This window comes from Pipistrellus kuhlii, unplaced genomic scaffold (genome assembly GCF_014108245.1).
Source record: "Pipistrellus kuhlii isolate mPipKuh1 unplaced genomic scaffold, mPipKuh1.p scaffold_m20_p_13, whole genome shotgun sequence".
Classification (NCBI taxonomy): domain Eukaryota; kingdom Metazoa; phylum Chordata; class Mammalia; order Chiroptera; family Vespertilionidae; genus Pipistrellus; species Pipistrellus kuhlii.
The window spans coordinates 7086917-7110763 of record NW_023425438.1 but is presented as its reverse complement, the minus strand read 5'-3'; the positions used below and the strand labels follow the sequence as shown (position 1 = coordinate 7110763).

General features: G+C 39.0%; 1 protein-coding gene and 1 long non-coding RNA gene across 3 annotated transcripts in view; one reads left to right on the top strand and one right to left on the bottom strand.

Annotated features, from left to right (window-relative positions):
• PRKD3 (protein kinase D3) overlaps window positions 1-14835 on the bottom strand; it is a 44368-nt gene extending 29533 nt beyond the window's left edge. The window contains exons 1-4 of one of the 2 annotated variants that reach the window (XM_036434745.2): window positions 14148-14835; window positions 6674-6812; window positions 4511-4642; window positions 3436-3593 (exon numbers count right to left, since the gene is read on the bottom strand). In XM_036434745.2, coding sequence (XP_036290638.1) covers window positions 3436-3593; window positions 4511-4642; window positions 6674-6812; window positions 14148-14435 — 717 coding nt within the window. In that variant the 5' untranslated portion in view covers window positions 14436-14835. The remainder of the gene's footprint in view (window positions 1-3435; window positions 3594-4510; window positions 4643-6673; window positions 6813-14147) is intronic. The other variant, XM_036434746.2, reaches the window with a different exon arrangement.
• A 128-nt stretch (window positions 14836-14963) lies between these two features.
• Window positions 14964-23627, top strand: LOC123652204. The gene is made up of 3 exons (XR_006741376.1): window positions 14964-15081; window positions 16097-16100; window positions 23517-23627. It is a non-coding gene; the product is annotated as an uncharacterized LOC123652204 (long non-coding RNA).
• Window positions 23628-23847: the final 220 nt, after the last annotated feature.

Genomic DNA, 23847 nt, shown 5'->3' with positions numbered 1-23847 from the left:
TAAATGTTTTTCAGTTATTTACACTTTTTCTTTTTTTGAGCAAGAAAAATTAAAGGAGCTGATTAAAAATTTTTGTGTAACATGAGGAATAAGTGGATTTTTGCAACTATGGCTCTTTCTATATATTCAAAAGAAATAATCATATTAAATTATGTCATTTCATTGTGGCTCATTCCATTCAGTCAATGTTCATTGATTACTATAGGCCAGGCCTGATACAATGTATGTGGATATAAAAATGAATATAGTCCATGTTTCCAAGCACAAAACCAAATACCTAACTACCTCCTAGATATATTACACATTTTGTTGTAGCTGCTTGCAGCTTCACTGCTAGAACTGAGGTCCTGAGATCTTTCACATGCTTTCTATAACTAGTCATGTCTATAATTCAGAAAAGTTGAGTTATTCTATATTGATATATTCAACCAACAGAAGGAAAAGAAACTAGAAGAACCAAGAGATAGAGAAGGGAGAAATAAAAGGAGAGAAAATTTTTTTTTTGAAGAAAGTAGGAAGAAGAAAAAAGAAAAGCACAGCTGAGTGGAGGAGAACACTGTAAAAATAATACAAATATAGCCTCTGATGTATAGTTTTCCACTAATGTGTAGCCAGAAAGTTTCTAAAATGAATTATGGAGTAGTTTAAGAAAAGTACAAAAAGAATGTTAAAATCTAAACCAAACTTGTATGCTTAATTTGTCCAAGGTGTCCTGCTCTAGTCTGCCCCCCCCACGTACACACGCCCTTCATCCATATGCTATGTGTGGAGCACCTTCAGCAAAAGGACCACCACAGTGATTCTGCACAGCTAACAAAGAAGCCAACAGGAACCAGAAACAGATGTTTTAGGCCTTTGTTCATCCTCGGCTCCCTATTCTAGTGGTGACTCAACACTACTTCTTGCTCCTGATTCCGCCACTTTTCAGTGTGTCTCAAGTTTAAAACACCCAAGATGGAATAAGACTAATTTAGCAGGTCATCATCAAATGTATTGAGATATCCCTATAAGGAAGAATCTTCTTAACACATCCCTTCATGACATAGAGACCAAAAAAACAATACAAAAGATCAAAGAAACCAAGAGCTGGTTCTTTAAAATGATAAACAAGATTGATGAACCTCTAGCCAGGCTCACCAAGAAGCAAAGAGAGAGGACCCAAATAAACAAAATCAGAAATGAAAGAGGCGAAATAATAATAGACCCCACAGGATTACCAAGGATTGCTAAAAAATACTATGAACAACTCTATTCTAACAAACTAGACAACCTGGAGGAAATGTACATATTCCTAGGATTCTAAAAATCTCAATAGCCAATAACTATGGAAGAAACTGAAGCAGTCAACCAAAAGCTTCCAGCTAGCACATCCCTTCATATGCCAATGGCCAGTTAGTGATTGCCTTTTGTCAGGCCCTGCTGGGACTGCAGTGTTTGGGACAGAGTACAGAGCAGGGTGCAAGGACTGTGCCACAGCAGGGGGTCTGGCACATGGGCACTTAGGAGACTCTTACTGGGTAGCCATTGAGAGTTAATTCCTCTCTATCCTAGGTTCAGATTTGAGGTTGTTTTCCTCTTCTCAATGCCATCTCCTTTATTCCTAGAGTGTCCTCTTTTCCCACTCTTCCTTCCCCGATTTTCCTCCCTGAGTTCTCTTACTATACCTCCTTCCTTTTTGAGACTGCATGCATGGACTGACATTTCACTCTACAATTTCCACCTGTTCTAAAATACTCCGCACAATCTAATCAATTCAAACATATACTCTACTTCTGATACATCCCTATTTTACATTTTCATCTTCAGGGTAAAATATAAACTCATTAATTACAATGCAATGCCTTATTCATCTGCTCTGTCCTGTTATTTCCTAATCTAGTAATTCCAACTAAGGGTAGCTGGCAGACCAGTATCATTTGTAGGACTCTTAAAAAGAATGTATCTCTATCCTATAGTCCCCATTCCTAGCTACGTTTCCTGTGCAGTTCGTGTATAAAATGCACTAGCTTTGCTATTACCAATCTTTTCCCAAGCTCTTGCATATCTTTATAACTCACTATTCTCAGTGTCTTATGCAATAGCAGTCCTCTACTTTAAAAATCTCAAACTAGGGCTAAGCAATATAGAAATATGGGATTTTTTGTGAAAAAATTTCAGGAGCTTTTAGTCTGATGCCTCAGTTTACACAATACAGTGTGGCTAGGACATCAAGAAAATAGCCTAAAGGCTTAATTTTAGCATTAATTTACAGGAGACCAAAGGGATTATAGAAGCAACTAAATTATGAATGGAAATCATTTTAAGTACTGTCAAATGAACAAGAAAGTTATTGCTTTCTTCCCTGATCCTCTACCTTTATACTTGAGGGAAATAATATATAAGAAAAAGTCACTGATTTAAAAATAACCAGTTCTACCCAGCCGGCGTGGCTCAGCGGTTGAGCGTCAACCTATGAGCCAGGAGATCACAGTTTGATTCCTGGTCAGGGCACATGCCTGGGTTGTAGCCTTGATCCTCATTGTGGGGCGTGCAGGAGGCAGCTGATCAATGATTCTCTCTCATCATTGATGTTTCTTTCTCTCCCTCCTCTCTGATATCAATAAAAAATATACTTTTTTAATTTTTAGGGGGGAAAAAATCGGTTCTGGATTTAGTTCTAAGAGCATTTACTGATTTGCTCTGACTTCAGTGAAGTCACCTGACTATTCTGAGCCTCAACTGTCCTATGGCATACAGATGTACTGCTCTACCTTACTGGGATGCTGTGAGGATCGGTGGGGGCACTCACACATTCATTCATCGCTGAGTATAACTGCTAAGTGCCAGGGATTGTGCTGGTCATGGAACTGAGCATTGCTTTCTTTAAAGAGATCATAAATTCCTTGAGGACAGCATACCAATACTATACACACCATTAGGAGGTCTGAAAAGTGCTATGGCATTCAGAAAACAAAATAACTTCTATGTAGTGAGGGGGAAATCAGGAAAGGTAGCTGTTGAGTGAGGCCTAGAAAAAACATGTAGAACAGAGAAGAACAAAGGTAGGAGGAGCAAGGATGTGTTCAGGGAATGTTGAATAGTGCAGATGTCAGAAACATAGGCTATATAAAAGTTTTCTAGTCGGGAGTTGTGTATGAAGCTGTAATGTGATAAGGTGGTTCGTGTGTAGTATGAAGCAAAGTATGGAGAGCAGGTGTCAGGATACTGGCCAAGAGACTAATGCGGTGCGGTCCAAGTGATGGTGTGATCCCAAAGTATACAAAATGCAGCTCATTACTATTGATAAGCCCTGTCTCCGTAACACATTTTAAGCTTAACTGTAAGAATCTTACTGTTCTTTAGCATAAAACTTATGTTCTAAAAAATGATGTCATATACCCCGTACCACCTAAGGAATACCTAGTACAGCACCATTCTATTACCTTAAATACGTACCTCTTCAGTGGGGAGGGCAACATATTCTGTTTGTAGAGGTCTTGGGACTGAGAGGCTAGGTCCTGGCAGAGATACATTTGACAGACGCCTCTTTCTTACTCCACTACAGTTATTTGGAATCTTGAAGGCACAACGTTTATGATAATTTAATCCACAGCCTAAATATATTTTAAAAGGTTAAAAAAAAATTAAGAACCCAGACAACAGGCTAAATGGAAGCTAACAAATTAAAAAACAGGAAATGTGTAAGCAGGTTTATTTAAAAGGATCACGTTAGTGAAATGGTAGTTCTTGAGCTGTGGTCCCCAAGTATGGCATCCCCTGAGAATTTATTAAAAATGTAAATTACTGAGCTCTACCCTAGACCTACTGAATCAGAAACTAGCAAATCAGTCCTTGAGGTGATTCTGATGCATGGTAAAGTTTGAGAATTATCGGGCTTAAAGCACTTCAACAAACTATGGCCTGTACCAAATCCTTCCCAAGACATTTGAAAATTATATGAAGAATTTTATTGGAACACAGCAATATAACATGCTCAATTTTCTTTCACACTATAAAAGCAGAGTTAAGTAGTTTCGATAGAGAACATATGGCCAGCAGACCTTAAAATATTTACTCTGGCCCTTTACAAAACAATTTCATTGATCATTCACTTTACAGTTTCTTAAACAGAATTCGGAACCTCATCCTGTTCCCTAGCAATTATAATTTATAACAACTTTTTTGTTGCATGTAAAACATTGTTTTAAGAAGAGAATAAGGAAGTTAATATCATTTAGCCTCTATTTAATGCCAAGAATTTTACCCGTATCACCTCATTTAACTATAATATTTGCTCTTCATGAAACCAGTAGAGAATATATTTTGCAGAGAAATGATCCTAAGAGGTTTAGTAAGATGCCCAAGGATAGGACCCAATAAGTGGCAGAGGAAAGACCAAAGTCTAGATCTCTCCGATTCTAAACCTGGGTCACTACATAGTCACCAACTAATGATCTTATTCTTTCGTTGATGATTAGAGAATGCAAAAGTGAAATCCTATTTCAAATGATATAACATTTAGAACACATACCTTCACATTTTAGACCCTGACGTACCAGTCCCCAGAGCATCTCACCACAATAATCACAAAAAGTAGGAGCTTTGTAAGAATGTACATAGAGAGCATGTGGACGAATCTGGAAGTCTTCTACTGTGGCCAAAGCTTTAAAAAAAGAAAATATGAAAATAAACCTTATTATACTTATACTTGCTATGAGCTTAGGAATGTTGGTCAAAGTATAGAATCATTTTTTTCTCTGAAAGTTTCATCTGACCATAAAAATAAAATATTTTTAGCATCTAATACTGTGGCTTTTTAACTCGATTTTAGGAAGTTCATCAGCTTCAATTAATCTCAACTTCAAAAGCAGGTCCTATAGGTAGATATTTTGACCTCCAAAAGCCTTTTCTCAAAGTGACAAGCCTGGATTTTAAGCAGCTGTTAGATCTATTTTAGCCAATTAAAACGGTTTAACTTAAAATACACCGAGAAATAGAATGCTAAAGTAAAACCAAACAAATAAATAAATAAATTTGTGGAACCTGACCTCAATTTATACCAATGTTCCTGTAAGAAATGTACTCAGTTCTAACTTAAGTTCTCAGGATATGCTTTTGTCTGTTCTCCATAGTCCTAGGTGGTTAAGAAAGAGTCTCCTTTCTCCTCTATAAGCAGATGAGCAGTAGACACATCTACCAGAAAACATCATCTCACCTACACCTGAAGTCATTAGTATCCACAGTGGCCTGATGAAGGGTCTGTAACAAAGCAGGATTGGATGTGAACATGACCTCCAGAGAGGACAGGGAGTACAGCTCCTCCAAAGTGAAGAGGAAGACAAGGCCTAAGAAGTGTACAGATGATTGGGGCTGTGGTACAGCAGAGGAATGACAAATGTAGGTACTAGATGAACTGGAGGATCAGGGACTAATAAGGAAAGGTGATGCTCAGAGAGGATCTCCAAAACGGGCTGCAAAAATGAGCTTGAAGAGGAAAAACTGGTGGCAGGACTCTGGACTCGGCTGGCTTTCCTTTCTTTCCTTCCCTTCCTTCTTCATCTCTTCCTTCCGTTCCTGACTCTCATGCTTTTCCTCCCTCCCTCCCTCAGGCCCTGCCAAACAATGCGTTTTGCAAGCCTACTACCCTGTTTCCCCGAAAATAAGACAGTGTCTTATATTAACTTTTGCTTCCAAAGATGCGCTAGGTCTTATTTTCAGGGGATGTTTTATTTTTCTATGAAAAAGAATATGGTACACATTTATTGTTAAATGAAAATAAAGGAAATTTATTACCTGTATACGGTACGGTAGTATGGTAGTTGTCAACACAAACCAGACAAACTGTGAATCCTACGTATCAAGAATTTACTCATTTATTCAATGACAATCATCATCATCTTCTGGAACATCATCATAACAATCCAATTCCTGAATTTCCTGGTGAATTTCTTGTGACTCCATTTCTTTCAGAATCAGTGGACCAAATCTCTCATGTTTAGCAATAGCATCCTGAGACAGAGCCTAGGGGGGGCCTTATTTTTGAGGGGATGCCTTATATTTCACTCAGAAGGAAACCTGTAAGTAGGTCTTATTTTCGGAGGATGTCTTATTTTCGGGGAAACACTGTATATACATTCTTTGTTCCTTTACACTCCTCACTAACAATCCTGCCTATTTGTTACTGGATGAAATCTGAAATCACAGGAGCTAAGGAACAATGAATGGCAAGAATGGATGAAAGACGGAAAGGAGGTAAAAAAATGTCCACTGAAGACAAGGAAAGAAGCATTATTTAAATCATGGAAACACTCAGCATTGCAGTTGCCTCTTCCACATCTTCATTACTTCTCTTATTTTTCTCATTTTCTTTTCTGAACTCTTTACAAAAATGGGAAAAGGGGAATAGAATTTTAGTGTAATTATTTTATTTCTTTGGCTCAAAGACGAGTATACTTCTCTTCTAGTTCAATTGATAATCCTCTTAGCTTAGTAATACTCAAGTAATTCAAGGCTTACCTATGTTCCTAGTTTCTAATCTATGATACAATCTATCTGAAAGTAAAAATTATGTGGTAACCATTATTGAAAGAATTAAGCAACTATAGTACAAAAGCAAAGTATGATGGAACATAGCATTTAGTTGGGGAAAGTAAAATGGGGGGGATGACAAAAGTAAAAGAAGCTATTTACTTACCTGAAAGAACAACTTCAACTAGGTCTCCTTCATGTATTTCATCTGCTGAGGTAATCAGCTGCAAAATATTTTCTGAGTTCATGTCATGGCGAAAGAGAAGAATTTTATCATACATGCCAAAGAATCCACATTCCGGAAACTGCAAGAAAATAGTCTTATATCAGTATACACATAGCTTTCTGCTTTTATAAGTAAACTAGAGGCTCAGTGCACGAATTCACGCAAGGCAACAGAAACCATCAATAAAACAACAAGAAAGACCATTTCATGGGAGAACATTTGCCAATGTTATTTCCGATAAGGGTTTAATCTCCAAACTTTATAGGAAACTCATACAATTTAACAAAAGAAAGATAAACAATCCAATCAAAAAATGGGCAAAGGATCTAAATAGACACTTTTCAAAAGAGGACATACAGAAAGAAATATGAAAGAAAACATGCTCAAAATCACGAATCATCCAAGAGATGCAAATCAAAATGACAATGAGATACCATCTCACACCTGCCAGAATGGCTATCATCAACAAATCAATAAACGATAAGTGCTGGTGAGGATGTGGAGAAAAATGAACCTTCATTCACTGCTGGTGGGAATGCAGACTAGTGCAGCCACTATGGAGAACAGTATGGAGTTTCCTCAAAAAATTAAAAATGGAACTCCCATTTGACCCAGTGATCCCACTTCTAGGAATATATCCCAAGAAACTAGAAACACCAATCAGAAAGGATATATGCAACCCTATGTTCATAGAAGCACAATTTATCATAGCCAAGATTTGGAAACACCCTAAGTGCCCATCAGCAGATGAGTGGATTAGGAAACTGTGGTACATCTACACAATGGAATACTATGCTGCTGAAAAAAAACAAGGCATTCTTACCATTTGCTACAGCATGGATGGAACTGGAGAGCATTATGCTAAGCGAAATAAGCCAGTCGGAGAAGATAAATATCACATGATCTCACTCATTTGTGGAATAACATGAACAACAGAAACTGATGAACAAAAATAGATCCAGAGACACAGAAGCAACAAACAGACCATCTAACCTCAGAGGGAATGAGGGGGGTGGGAGAGGGTGTAAGAGATCAACCAATGGACTTGTATGCGTGCATATAAACATACCCCATGGGCATAGACACTAGGAGGGTGAGGGCTTGTGCTGGGGGTGGGAATGGCTAAGGAGAGTCAATAGGGGGAAAAGGAGACATATGTAATACTTTAAACAATAAAGAATTTAAATTTTAAAAATGAGAAAAAAAATCCCAAAACATATCCTTAGGTGAGAATTTTAAATATAATAATAAAGTCACAGAACCTATCAATAATGTTAAGTGAGGATTACTGTATTTAGTTTATTTCCCTAGGGCAGCTGTTCTCAACTGGAGCAATATTACTCCCCCCTACCCCCCAGAAGATATGTGGCCATGTCTTGAGACACTTTTGGTTATTACAACCTGAGAGGTCCAGCAGCCAATGGAGAAAGGCCAGAGATGCTGCTAAACAGCCTACAATGTACCAGACAGCCCACAAAACAAAACTAACCCAAAATGTTCCTGGTGCTAAAGTTAAGAAACACTACTGTAGAAAATAAGGGAGTCAAGAATATAGAGAGATTGGAAAATGTGGAAGGAAGTTGACAACCTTCTGAAAACGAGACATGCCCATATTTCCATGCCTAGCTTACCTCAGCCTTGATTAAAAGAAAGAGGAAATGAAAGAAACAGCAAGAGCCATCAGGGTAGAAGCAAAATGGGCCTTTAATTTAGCCTCTTTCCAGATTCCCCCAGGCTTCTCTTGATTTGCTTTCTACAGACTGCCAATGACTCCTCCTGACTGTGCAAAATGAATTCCTAGTACATATGGAAAATTAATAGAATTTCATCATGAAGTTATCAAATTCCCACCTATTATAAGCTCTCTTTGCCCACTTCAAATTCTTTCTTTGTTTTTGCATTAAAGATAGCATCATGAATAAAAAACAGATCATTTTATCTTTTAATAACCATTTCAGAAGTTACTTTTTATGGTATGCATTCACATTTATTATAAGTAAAAGGTTCCAATACTTGCAATAAAATTTATCCAAGTAACATTATATATTGAGAATTCTTTATGTGAACAGTTTAAAGTTCATGCCATTAAGCTTCTGTCAGAAAAATGTTAATGAAGCAGGAAGTTTTCAAGTTTTTAATTCTATGTGGTCAAATATAATTTTTACATGTTATCAAAGGAGCTTCAAAATTTACCATTTATCTGAACAAATAACTTACCTCTACACACCTTTTTAAAAAGAGCATGGGCTTTATTCTAAGTACAATGGGCAACCTTGAAGAGTTTTAGTGTACATTTTAGTTGTGTGTTTTTTTAAATTCTAATGAAGTATAAGTGCACTAATCTTAATTAGAAGACAGACTACTACTACTACTACATACACACACCCATTACCACCACCTAGATTAACTATAGAACATTCTCAGCACCACAGATTTCTTTTTTTTCTTTTTTTCCTTAAAAGTATTCTTTTTTATATATATTTTTATTGATTTTTTTTTTTTTTTTTTTTTTTTTTTTTAACAGAGAGGAAGGGAGAGAGATAGAAAGTTAGAAACATCGATGAGAGAGAAACATCAATCAGCTGCCTCCTGCATGCTCCCTACTGGGGATGTGCCCGCAACCAAGGTACGTGCCTTAGACCAACCAGAATCAAACCCGGAACCCTTCAGTCCGCAGGCTGACACTCTGTCCACTGAGCCAAACCGGTTTTGGCCACAGATTTCTTAACATTCATTTAATTTTAGAAGTTGAATACTTAAATCATTTTTTAATCTGATGTCAAATAAATCTTCACAGGACATCTTTCTAATAACTAGATCATAGTAATAAGCTACATAAGGGCAAGGGCATTCTTTTTTCATGTTCCTTACTAAAACCCTAACACCTAGAACTTAGTATTTCACAGGCACTTACTGAAAAAGTTGACTACAGAGCTAATTTAACACTGCTATATTTCCCAGGGACAAATCATTTAACATCATTTTTAGGAAAGTGTTAATTAAAGAATAATTTAAATGATTCTGTTTCTAAATACTGATACAAGGCCCTAGAGTCTATATGAGTCAACGAGAAAATTACTCAACATAACAGTTTATTCTGTACTTTCATCATTAATCTCCAACACAGAATTTTCTGGGTATGACATACCAGAGAAGTGCTTCATTTAACATTTGTTATTTCTCTTTGACACAAACCAGAGCAATCTTTTTTCATTTTCCTTCTTCCTTGTTTTTATTAGTTCTGATTACTTTTAATTCAAACTATCTGGAACTTTTTATCCTAGCCAAGGTCTTAACCTGAATATCCAGCAGAATGTTTTAAAAAACACCACACTTCTTCCAGTTTGAGCCTCCAGATTAGTTACGGTTGCCTAACACTATTTGCTAAGACAAAAAGGACTAGGGTGAAGAGCAGGATGGCGCCTCGCCTCAGTAACCCAGCTGTAGTAGAAGAAATTAGAAAAACAACCCGTAATGACAACGTGTTTCCAGAAAACAAAAGATACAGCTGGGATTTGTGCTCTACTCTTGGCAGGACCTGAAAATTACAGCCAACCGGTGCCTGCAGAGGCAATGCATTCAGAGAACAGGCCAGAACCACTTGCTAATAAGGATACATAAGCAAAGTCTTCAGGTCTAGTGCCATGTACATGGTCAAAACTAAAAAATGCTTTAAATTAGCTCAAAACAGTCAGTCGACTTTAGTTAGAATTATTTCATTTTCAGTAAACACCGTCACTGCTTAAAATGAATTGCTGTCTGGCAATTTCCTTTCTTACCCCAATTACAATTACTATGTTCATTCAACAAATTAACACAGTAGCAGCAGCATCTTAGTAGCAGCGTGTTGGCAATATGAAAGCAAGAAGGTGGGAACTAACATTCACTAACTTTTAATTGACTTTGGCAGGGGGGGTGGGGGGGGTGGGGGTTAGAAACATTGATCACTTGCCTCCTGACTGGGGATCAAACCTGCAACCTAGGTGTGTGCCCTGACCAGGACTTGAACCCACCACCTTTGTTGTAAGGGATGACGCTGCAACTAACGGAGTCACACGGGCCAAGGCTGAGCATAGTTATTATGCATTAGGTACTGTGCAAAGCACTTGTTATAGACAATTCCATTTGATTTCTTCAAAATTCCTAAAATAATCTCAGTTATCTAATAAAATGAACACAAGCTCTATTTTTTATACTTTGTCATATGCTAAACATTAAAATCAAAAGGTAAGAGTAAAGCAATGCCAGCATGTTGGAGGAATGCTATACACGCTTTGGTATTTACTAAAATAAATTTTAAGAACACTACAGGACCAACGGTGTTTCCAGATTTAAACAGACTTTAAAAACGCAACTATTACTACTTGGGGGCACTAATTATGTGCCAGACACTGTATCAAGGGCTTTTCATTTAACAACTATAATTTTAAAATGGAGGTAGATATTATGATCCTACAGATCAGGATCAAAAGTCAAGTGACTTGAAAAAGGTCTATATTCACAAAACATGAAAATGGCAGAATAAATATCATCATCTGAGTCTGTCTCAGCGTCTACTACACTGCTACTTCTTTTTTGGATTAATCTTTTTTTTCTTTTTCTTCTTCTTTTTTTTTTTTTTAACACACGCCAGGAACAAAAACTAGTACAGATTTAAACGCTCATGTAATTTTGACATTGGGAATCCATGCATGAATAAACACTATAAACAGGCAGGGCTTTTGGCTTATTCCCCCAAGCCTGATTTGCTCATTTGTAACATGACTCTCTGGTGTTAGCTCCCAGCAGAGATGTGATCAGCCGGTTTCTGCTTGGCTCCATCCCAGCGCTACCTGCTGCTCTGATCCACGTGCTTTCCTGGTTCTCCTGCTGGCCAGACCCACTAGTTCTTTGGCTGTTATCAGTGTAAAAAGCACTCCTTTTAGCTTATAAACTCCTAGAGGGCAGAGATCCTGTTTGCTGTTAAATTTGTTTTATAAACCAACATGAAAATACAGGAATCTAATATTTATTTATTTATTTTTATAATCCTTGTTTAACTGTATCCATCCATATTCATAATGGACCCAGTCTTAAGTTCAATAACGTTTTCACTTAAGAAGCATTCTAGCACTTAAGAAAGGAATGTAACATGTTTATGTCATATGTATGCTATATATTTTTTGCCAAACACATCCCCATATGACTCCAATATTGGTTCAAATTCAGTTCTCTATAATATTCATATTATGTTGGCTATAACCATAACCCCAATTGTACTGTTTTAATATGTATAAAGTTTACTCTGAATTATCTTTTTGTGAGCTATATCCTGTTTATTTCCTTGGGATCGCCCTAATTTTTCCTGGATTATGATTTTTAAGCTAGTTTCCCAAGAGTTTAATCCATCTGACCTACTTCTCACATCTATATTAATGAAATGTTAATTCTAAAATAATTCTTTATAAAATCAGTATACTTCTATATAAATATAAGGAATAAATGAAATTTCCAAAGATTTAAAACTGAATAATACAGACTCTACCAATGCATTGGTTATGAGTTTCTATGAGCTCAAATAAAACTAAATATTCAAGTTAAAATTTTATCTTTAAAGTAAAAAGTACAACCTAGTTGCAAAAATATTTATGAACAAGCCCTGTCACAGTTAATGAAAGGGAAACTAAAAGCAAAGATACTTAAAGACAGGAGATGGTTTTACTGATCCGTAAAACAAGTGGGCTACACTGAAGTAGAAAAGTCACTGTTGAACACAGGAGGTGTAGGTCGTCTTCATAAAGCACATAATATTTGTTGGATTGTTAATTACTTCTACATCAGAAGATAATGACACACTATATACAGCATAAGGAACTGAAACAAAAACAATAAGATGAAAAGCCTGAATCCACATATATTAACCTCACTGATATGATTTTGAAACATAAAGTATACTAATTTATTTGAAAAAAGTTGAAACATACGTTTGGTTCATTAAAAATAAAAAGAAACCAATTTATGCCACCTATCTACATATAGTTTTATGATAAAACTAAAGGCCTGGTGCATTAATTTGTGCATGGGTAGAGTCCAGCCAGCTGGCCCTGATGGGGCCCATTGGGCTGGGCCAATGAGGGGAAGGGGCTGTGGCCAGCTAGGGGAAGGGGCCGAGGGCATCTGACTGGCCAGCCCCACCCTTGACCGGGGTACTGGGGGCTGATAGGGGGCAGGACCGGCCGGGGGGTTAGGGGAAGGATGGAGAGAGGAGGGAGCAATTGGCGTCTGGATCAGACTGGTTGGCTGCCGCAATGTGTGTCATAGCCACTGGTCATTCTGGTTGTTCTGCCATTCTGGTCGTTGGGCTTTTATATAGAGAGAAAACATACCAGCCAGCCATCAAAACAAAATTACTAAAGGCATTTAGCTAAGGTTCCTTAAAACATGGCATGATATAGGGCAGGGGGTCAGTGAGTGAGAAACAAAACCATCCTCAACTTTCAAATTTTCATGTATTGTCACATATTCAAACTCATGTACTTGGTTTTTGAAAGACAAAAATAATATGATCTACGCATATTAAATGGCATTTAGATGAAATCAAGATCTAAAGGGAAGAGTATAAAAAAGAGGGCACATAGAAAGACCAAGGGATGGACCTGGGACTCAGCTGCAGCTGTATATGACATCTTGATACCTTGTGCTCTCTACCTATTGTTTTCTATGAAATCAAACGAGATTTCTTAAATTCTCTTGACTTTATGCTGATTTTCCTGCTCTTAAAAGGACAACTGAATAAGCACTATTTTAAAGTTGAGATACAGGCTCCAGTTGTTAGACTTTGAAATTTCAGCCTTTACAGACTCACTAGTGGCCTGGTGCATGGATTCGTGCACACTGAAAGGAAATTAAATATAAGGTAGCTGGTGGGGTGGGACTGGGCTTAACGGGCCAGACATGCCCTGAAGCCAACCTCCCATGGCCCCTCCCCGGCCAGCCACACCTGGGCCTTGGCTCGAAGGTATCTGCGGAGTGAGCGGGGGTCCCTCTGACAGGTGGGGATCAGGCCAAAACTGGCTCTCCGACATCCCCCAAGGGGTCCCGGAATGTAAGAGGGCACTCTGCAAAGTTGCTGTCACTCGGCAGCTCCTGTGCTGAGCGTCTGTCCCCTGGTGGTCAGTGTGTGTCATACCTACCGGCCAGTTAGATAGTCGGTCAGTCGCTTAGCCTTTTAGATAGATAGATAGATAGATAGATAGATAGATAGATAGATAGATAGATAGGTCTATTCGAACTCTTCCAACAATGCTCAGAATTAGGATATAAACAATTAATTCATCCATATGTGTTAATTCATTGGTTCATATATAATTCACAAAAAAGCATTAGAAACAATATTACTTAGAAAAACTATTGACATAAACAGCATGCACAGTACCTTCTGATAAACAATGGAGCACACAAGATCCTTGACAGCAGATAAAGATAGTTCCTGAGCTTCAATGGTAACACTCTCCCGTGTAAGGCCAATTTGCAATAGAAATGAAATTGTATGCACTGAGCCTCTGGAGTTGGTGAGCGACGGGGCACTGAAGCTTCCATTAGAGAGCCGGGCAGAGAGTCCTGTCTTCGGACTCGAACTTGAAGAAGAGGTTGGAAGCACAGCAGGAAGAGTTGCAGGTAATACAGACTTCTGGGCTGATGGAGGGGAATTGTTTGCAGACATCTGCCTTTCTTTAATCTTTTAAAATAGTTGTCAATTCTTTTTCAATGGTTATGGAGAAGCTTTTAAAACCTCAGCAGGAAAAAAAATCTCTGTACTTTTAGATTTAGTTGAAAACTTCTTTATTTCCTCTTTTAAGCTACTCATACTGATGGCTGCAGTTCTACATCTGTGAGTTAAATGCACAAAAGGTCGCTACTTCCCTTAATATCAGGCCCATCAAAAGAGAGTCTAGGCTTTAGGACCACAACCAGGATTTAACATCACTGAATTGTCCTCATCAAAAAAGAGTTGACTGCTTACTTTCTAAGCATCTTCATTTATTTTCTTTTAAGTTTACTCTTGTCTCTCTCTTTAAATTTCAGAAAATTCATACTGAATAAAAATAGTTTTTTTGTCTAGATAAAATCCAACCCTTATAAAAGGTGTTTCAGATTGATTATTTCAGTACTTATCCTTTGGTTCACTGACTGGATGGGATACTTTCTCGAATGTCCACACCTTAAATCACCTTCTCAAAAGATCTCATTTTCATTTTTAGTTGGGGTAAATATTTCCATTATAAAGTACAAAGCTTTTTAAAATAGTTCAGGTATATTTCATTTGATTAAAGGGCCCATCGAGAAAAGTTGATTCTTTCAGAGATGTAGTAAACCTGGAAGAAATTAAAAAACAAAACAAAACAAAAAAAAAAAACTTTTAACATTTTATACTCATTTGACATTTAAAAAATGCAAGAACACCTATTATTTTCCAAGTGAGAATTTTTGAATGTATCTTTATAATTCACCAATAACTCTTTTTTGGCCTTTTTTTTTTTCTTCTAGTTATCAGAGCCAATTTTTCACTTCAGGGAAAGCCTCCTGCTTAAATAAATAAATGAATGAATGAATAATAACCCAGCACTCCTCACAAATACCTGAAACTTGAAATCAAATATTTTTATTCCACAAACATACAACTGAGTTATGACAGAGGAAACAGAGAATAACAGAAGGGATAAAAAAGAAAAGTCATATTGTCATAGAAATAAAATAATAAAATATGTACTACTCAGCCATATAAAACATATATAATTATCTTGACAAATTAAGAGTATTCTTTCTTAAATTAGAGCCTAATTATGGCTCTAGCTGAGTTTGCTCAGTGGATAGAGCATTGGCTGGCAGACTTGATTCTGGTTAAAGGCATGAACCTAGGTTGCAAGCTCGATCCCTAGCACTGGTCAGGGTACGTGTAGGAGACAACCAATGCATGTATCTCTCTCACATCAATGTTTCTCTCTCTCTTTCTCTCTCTCTCTCTCTCTCTCTCTCTCTCTCTCTCTCTCTCTCTCTCTCTCTCTCTCTCTGTCTTTCCCTCTCCCTTCCACTCTCTAAAAAGCAATGGAAAAATATCCTCGGGTATGGATTAACAACAACAAAAGGCTAACTCTGACAAAATATAATTGTTGAGTTGCTTTGTTGACAGATTTCTTTCAAAAGACTAAGAAAGCTGGTGGAGATATACTAGACAAGTTATATGGCCAACAAGTAATGTGAAAAACATAATAACGATGGGGAATTCAACAAAAAGTGATCTCATCATAAAAGACTTCTAAAAGTAAAGAAGAGATCAACTAGGCACATACATACAATTACATATGTATCACACTTTTTAAAAAGGACAGTTCAAAACATAAAAAGGTATGATCCCACCAAACCAATGGCTAAGTGAAATGGCTCACAAGAGATGGATCTTTCTAAATTCCATTTATATACCTGTAAACAATTCCAATAATAAAAAAGAGGGAAGCATTCAGTATGGCTGCAGAATGACTCCCTGGAGAGAAGCTAATGGAGCTAAAGAAATTAGGATGAACATAATAGAACAACAAAACCATACAGATATAGTATCAGAAATGGGAAAACTAAAACACACACACACAAAACAAAACAAACACACACACACACAAAACAAAAACAAACAAAAAACCCCACACACGAAGACTTGGGGAAAAAATGCTTCAAGATGATAACAGGTTTTATAGCTAAATTCAAATAAACGATTATTATCCCACCTTATATTGTACAGCACTTAAATTCTACAAATTTTTCACACACTTTATCTCACAATATCTCTTTGGAATTTTACAGGACAAACATAATTCCTGTAGGTGAGAAAACTGAAGCACAAGCAGATAAAGCAACTTGCCCACCATGGCTAGTGAGAGGTGGGGGGCGATTTGGACCCAAGTTTGGTAAAATGTACTATTTTTCAAAGAGAACAAGGAACTGAGAGAATCACTGCTCAGAGAGGATGTTGGTAAGGTTGAGAGAGCACGTACAGAAGGCAGAATTGCTCAACTTGTATTTTGTTTATCTTCTCTCAGTTTTTCAACTACGGTTGCAGAAGAACATTGAGAACTGAAACCTGAGCCTGGTGAATAACAGAGACTAAAACAGCTTAATGTGAATGTAAATCTTCAGGTCCAGATGCAATCCATTCCATATTGCTAAAGCAATAAACGAGTATCATACAAAGCTGCTATAATCTTGGAGAAGAAGCTCAGAGAGAACTAATTATGGCCTGGAGATGGGTCAGAGTTGCATCAAGTTTTGCGGGCTGGCAGGAGTGGGAAGCAGATTTCAGAAATTACAGACAAATAAATGTAATATTAAGCCTTAGTCAAATCTGAGACTAGGCTATATATGGTGTTTGAATGCCTAAGAATGGTTTTGAATATAATGATCACTGGATATCAGCATGAATTCAAACAGAACAAATAATGTCAAATCAACTGCACTTAGATCTTGGAAAAGAATGATTTCTAGATTTCTAATAATTACTCTATCTGTCACACTTTTGTAAGCACTTTATATGTATTACCTCATATAATCCTTCCAACAACCCATTCTATGGTTGAGAAAACAGAGGCTTAGAGATTGGAGTACTCACCTAAGATCACACAATTGGGAAAACCAGAAATATATATATATATAGTGTATTCTCCTCAAAACAGTGTTCAAGATGGTTTTCCAAGTGACTTTTGATATATGTTGCCTGAGTGTGACTTGGATAAGCTTGCTGCTCTATGTCAACTTAGATGAGGAAGGGCCTTGGAAGTCTGTCCTTGGTTCTACATTTGGAATCTGACAGGGCAAACTTCATTTCTGCAGGTGAGAAAACTAAGCAAAGAAGATAAAGCAATTCGCCCACTGTGGATATTAAGAGGTGGGGAGGGCATTCGGACCCAAGTTTTGCAAAACATACTGTTTCGCAAAGAGAACTTCAGGAACTGCTTCCAAAACTCGAGACTCTACAATCTGGGGGAAATAAAGTAAAATTAAAGTGAAATGTAACAAGGATGTGTGTAAAGCTTTGCATTTAGTTTCAAAAACTTAAATGTGCAGTAGAGAAATGGAGAAATGCTGCCAAAACCGGTTTGGCTCCGTGGATAGAGCGTTGGCCTGTGGACTGAAAGGTCCCAGGTTCGATTCTGGTCAAAGGCATGTACCTTGGTTGCGGGCACATCCCCAGTAGGGGGTGTGTAAGAGGCAGCTGATCGATGATTCTCTCTCATCGATGTTTCTAACTATCTATCCCTCTCTCTTCCTCTCTTAAAAAAAAAAAAAAAAAAAAAAAAAAAAAAAAAAAAAAAATGGAGAAATGCTTCTTAGAAACTGTTCCTAAGAGAAGTTATAAACCCAAGAGTGGGAGCTGCTAATATAATGACCAAAAGAGCTGCAATCTTAAATCCCAGGACACAGAGAATATATCAGCATCACTCTGTATACTGGGTGCCAGTCAGCCTACTTTACTAGTGTATTCATTTCTACAGCCCACATTTTTTTAGAGCTGTATTGATTTTTTAAAAGTAATATAATGGTGAAAACAATGTCACGTGATAAAATATGACTAACAAAACCAAACAGAATAATGGTCTTCAAATATTTGAAAAGGTGTTAAGAAAACAATAGGTTTTATTCAGCATCACTGCAGAGGGTGGAAGTAAAATGAAAATAATAGCACTACTTACTTACCTCAGAGGTTGTTGTGAAAACTGAGCTAAGTAAGTACCTACAACAAACAGTCCTTGGCTTACAGTAAGTATTCAGGAAATCCTAGCAATTTTCACAGGATTTAGGTGAAGGAATTAACTAAGCTACTACTTTATGCTAAATAATGCAATTGAGATGCGATGCTTTATTAAACCTTGGCAACAACTCTGGAAGATTTGTTTTAATTCTATTTTATAGAAAAGGAATTAGAGCTTGAGTTATTGCTTGTCCAAAACTACACAGCTAATAAGTGATGGGACTGGGATTCAGACAAAAGTTTCCTTGACTCCAAAACCCTTGTTCCTTCTACTATCTCATCCCACCTCCAGCACCTCAAAAACGGAACAGGTTTTCTCGTGAAGCAATGAGCTCCGTAATACCTGACACCAGTGTGGATTTAAAAAAGCTGATCTGTCATTAAAAAAAAGTAGTAAAAACATCTATGAAAATGTGCAGGTTAAATATTACAAAATACAAGATGTTGCCATGTTCAATAATTATTTAATTTTAATAGATGTCTTCCACTAAATTTTCATTTTATTATACCTGCTAACACTAGCCAAATAAAAGTAACTGTCTAGTAATACTATCTACTAATTTATCAGAATTACTGATAACTATTAATAAACCACATAAATGTTATACTTATGAACAAAAATATTTTTAAAACATTCAGCATGAACACAAATAGAAGAAAGTAAGTGAGCTGTCATATTAGCTTCTGCCCACTCATCCCATCTGTTTTTCCTCTCCCTGTTTTGTTTTATGGAACTCTGATTTGTAAGATGCAACAAGATGTAGGGTACAAAATATTAAAACTAAATATACCAGAAATCTAAAAGCTCTGATTTATTTTGTCTTTATGCTTCAATGATAAAACTGACAACAGTACACATACATTTTACATCAATTAGGTATATTGGTTTCTAACATCTATAAATTGGCAAGCACTTCTAATATGCTTATTTGAAACATCTGGAATTTGCCTTGGGGGAGCTTTCTGTCACCTACCCCAGTGTTTTTCAACCTTTTTTGGGCAAAGGCACACTTGTTTCATGAAAAAAATCACGAGGCACACCACCATTAGAAAATGTTAAAAAATTTAACTCTGTGCCTATATTGACTATATATAAAGTAATTCTCTTGAATAGGAATCAAATAAACACAAAGAAAGTATTTTATAATTACTTTATTATGAAATATTAAGTAAACAAAATAGTGAAAAATTATAAAATTCTTGTCTTGTCTGCACCTACAGCACACCAGGCAACATCTCGCGGCACACTAGTGTGCCGCGGAACAGCGGTTGAAAAACGCTGACCTACCCCATTCAAATAAAATCATATAATCTGTCACCTTGTTGAAGGGAATACAAAGGTAAAGTACCTTATTATTAGAGATAAGTAAAACAAAGGCCCTGGAGGTTAGGGGGTTTTAACTGAGAGTTACTTCATGGTAACATTACAAGCTGATCTACCTTTCTCGCCCTCTTCCTCACCTCCCACCTACACTACATGTACATTATCTCTTAGCAATGCATTTAATTAGAAGCAGCTCTGATAGCAGGATTTTCACTCAACAAACACTTATTGAGTGCCCGTTATTTGCCAGACCGTTATGAGACACTGAAGTGACCAAAGCAGACATGATACTGCTCTTTTTGAAGGTTACAGTATGATGTGGGCCATATACAGCACACAAACATTCACATAAACAGCTAGGCAATTACAAATTATAATGAGTGATATGACAGAGTATAGTGCTAAGAGGACCTAATTTCAACTGGGGTCTCAGGCAAGGTGTGCCTGTAAGGAAGTGGTATTAAAGCGAGATCTAAGGATCAGTCCGACTCAGGGAAGCAGAGTGAAGCAAATAGGATTCCAGGAAGACACAACAAATACTTCAAAAGGAAGTCCATTAGCCAGTGTTCTTTTTGTATTCAGCAAAGGCTATAGTGAAAAGGTAAAATGTTCTTTCTATTCAGAATAGCATATTTACCATGACTTTCTATGAGTAATGGGTTTTCCTGATTCAATTTAGTTTTGTGTGCCAAGAATGCTGATTAACAGGGGAGGGGGGTGCTTTTTATTCTCCTGTTGATAAGTGTATTTAAAAAAAATATATTTTATTGATTTTTCACAGAGAGAAGGAGACAGGGATAGAGAGCTAGAAATGTCTATGAGAAAGAAACATCAACCAGCTGCCTCCTGCACACCCCCCACCGGGGATGCACCTGCAACCAATGCACATGCCCTTGACCGGAATCGAACCCTGGACCTTTCAGTCCGCAGACCGACGCTCCACCACTGAGCCAAACCGGTTTTGGCGATATGTGTATTTTTTCAACATGTAAAAAAGCATGTGGCCTTTTTTAAAGCAATACTGACCAATGTCCTGAAGTCAATGTCCATGTTTTGACTTAATCTAGGCTTGACTTTGCTTAGTAATACTGATGTTGCTTTCAACTGCATATTGTATTATTAAAAAATTCAAATAACTTTGTGGCTTTTTGGTTTGTTTAAAAGAATAGTTTGTAGCATTCCTTAAACCTATTTATCTGTTTTAAAAAACATAACTATTACATTAGGTTAATAGACTTTTTCTCCTAAGAGCTCACATTTGACTACATTGTTGCTGCTAAAATTCTGCTCAGCTGAAGCAGGGGTATTTCACTCTCAGTTTTTCCACTGTCAAAGACAACACAGAAAGAGAGGTCCCCAGGTCGGCCCTCTGAGCAGGCACTGAAATGTTTATCCAGTAATAAGATTACAGACTGTCAGTTTGGCAATGTTGAATGAATCTGTTGAGCTTCATCACCAATCCTTACATCAGTCGTATCTGAGAAATTGATTGGCTGATAGCCAATGAACCATTTCTCACATCCTGCTGCTATAAACCAACCATGTATGTGGAGAGAACTTCTTTGTATATGAAATTAAAATTCAAACATCTCCCAAGTACATCACCTCAAATCTTTTTCCCCCACTAATGAGACAATTGCTACAAAGAGGCACACACACAAGTTCAACTTGAATTACATAATGGGAGCGACTCAAAGTATTATCAGTACAGAAAATTGTGGATCATAAGTATGATTATTATTAAACAAATTAAAATTTGTACTAGCAAATAATTTCCCCATATTTCAAGTTCTGTAAAAGCAGTCTCTTTTAAAAAATGAGCAATAACTCCAATATGATATTTACACCAACTTTAAATATCCTTTTAAAAATAGAGTCCCTCAAGAAAGTGCATTTAAATGACCAGTATTTATTTAAATAAATGTTTTTTTCAATACTTATATAATTTTTAAAATTTAACACCCCAAAACTTAAAAGGTTTTTTTTTTTTTTTTTTTTTTTTTTTTTTTTTGAGTGCGGCAGTGTTTACATGGAAAACAATCCAGTAAAAGAGAAACTTTTATTTTAAGGAGGTCACCGGATGAAACTGAAAGCTAGTCAAATCTGCATATTTAAAAGACTCACTACCTGGGATGCCTTAAAAAAGTTAGTTTCAAGATATAAAGCAGCCAGCATTCCTGAATTTGAATCCGCTAAAAAGTTAAATGCCATATACCAAACGATTGAGCCTCGGGTGGAAACTGGCTTGCCAAATATTCCAAGCTCATCTGATCAGACAGACTTACCACATCTCTTTTCCCTACAGGAAGCAAAACCTAGTACCATGAAGGCTTCTGGGACACGTTTTAACTCCTTTCATCAAACCGTGCCACTTCCTTTTGCCTGCATTGCCATGCTTGCTCTCCATCCCAGATCCTCCCAGGGGAGGAGGGAAAGGTCCCGTTATAAAGTAAACCTGGCCTAGACTTGATGGAATGCCTTGAGCAGCAAACCCACAGATGATGCCCAGCCCTCGTTGCATCAGAAGTTGGGAGGTTTGATCGAAGCAAAACCAGTCGCTAAAAAACGTTCAGGAAGAACGTCAGCCTTAAGCACGTGTAAGAGGAACATTTTTCCGAGGTACAGATTGCGGCATTTAAAAGTTTTTGTTTTTAAATCTGCGACTAGATAAGCAGCTCCTCAAGGCTGGATCGCACAGAGCAGTAGCAGCGCAGGGTGTAACTTATCCTCTCTAATCGGAGATGACACTGATAGCCTTGTTTCCTGTGGGGATGGGTGTGGCGGAGAGACTCAGGTCCCAGCCATCATCAATCTGTGCGTGTGTGCGTGTGTGTGCATGTGTGTGTGCGTGTGTAAAAGTCTGCCGCTCTCACACTCGCCTGTCACTCGGTTTCTAGCGGCGCCTGCCTGCCAGCCGGCGGGGCCTCCGCCTCTCTCTGGCTGCGATGGCTTCAAACAAAATATCCAACAGGCAGCCGGGCGGTCCGGGTTGTTTTTATGGCTCGGAGAAACAGTTGCACCCCTCTGTGTTTCATCTTAAGAAAAAAAAAAAATAAACGAGGAAAAAAAACAACAAAAAACTCCTCCTCCGGGTGACTGAGAACAACTCGGGGCCACGCTGCAACTTGCAAAACTTCGAAGCAGACTCAGGAAGCTGGGGCGGGGGCTCGCGCTCTCCGGACACACGGCCTCCCCCCCCCCCCGCCCCCATTTGGAGAAGGGCACCCACCCGGCAGCGGGATGAAAAGGAAAGAGAAAGGCTCATCCCCCATTCCGGAGCCCGGCTGCCGCCGCTCCGGCGGCGGGGCTGGTTTGGGGGGCCCGGGACCACCCGATCGTGGCCGAGGGGCCGGGCGCGGGGGTCGCCCGCGGAGACCCAGTGGGCCCCGCGCCCCGCGCCGCCGCCGCCGCCGCCGCCGGAACTTGGCCTCCGGCGCCCCCATCGCCGCGCGCGCCGCCAACTTCCCGCCCGGCCCGCGGCCGCCGCCCAGCCCCGCGCCGTCCAGTCCCGCCGCCGCCGCCGCCGCGTGCGGGGAGGGGGAGGGGAGGGGGAGAGGGAGGGGTGGGGGAGGGGCCGCCCCCGCCCGCCGGGGCCCGAGAACAAAGCGGCGGCCGCGGCGGCGCTAACTTTTTCGGGGTCGGTCCCGCGCCCCCTGGGGCGACTTCTTACGGAGGAGGAGGAGGAGGAGGAGGGCTCGGCCGTCCGTCCGGGAGAAACTCCGCGCTCGGGTCTCGGACGAGGCGCCAGCGAGGCTTCACGCGCCTCTCAGGATCCCGCCCGCCGCAGGCGCCCCTTCCTCCCGCCTCCGCCCTCCTCCCCGTCCCGTCCCGGAGCCCGAGGGCGGGGGGCCCGCGCGTGCGGGGCGGGGGCGCGCGGCCGGCGCGGGGGCTGCCGGGAGTTGTAGTTCCCGGGCGGGGCGCGGGCGGGGGGAGCCGCGCGGGGGCGGCACTCTCGGTCCTCTGGACCCTGGATGCCCCGGGCTCGCGCCGCCCCCTCGGGAGCCGCGGCGCCTC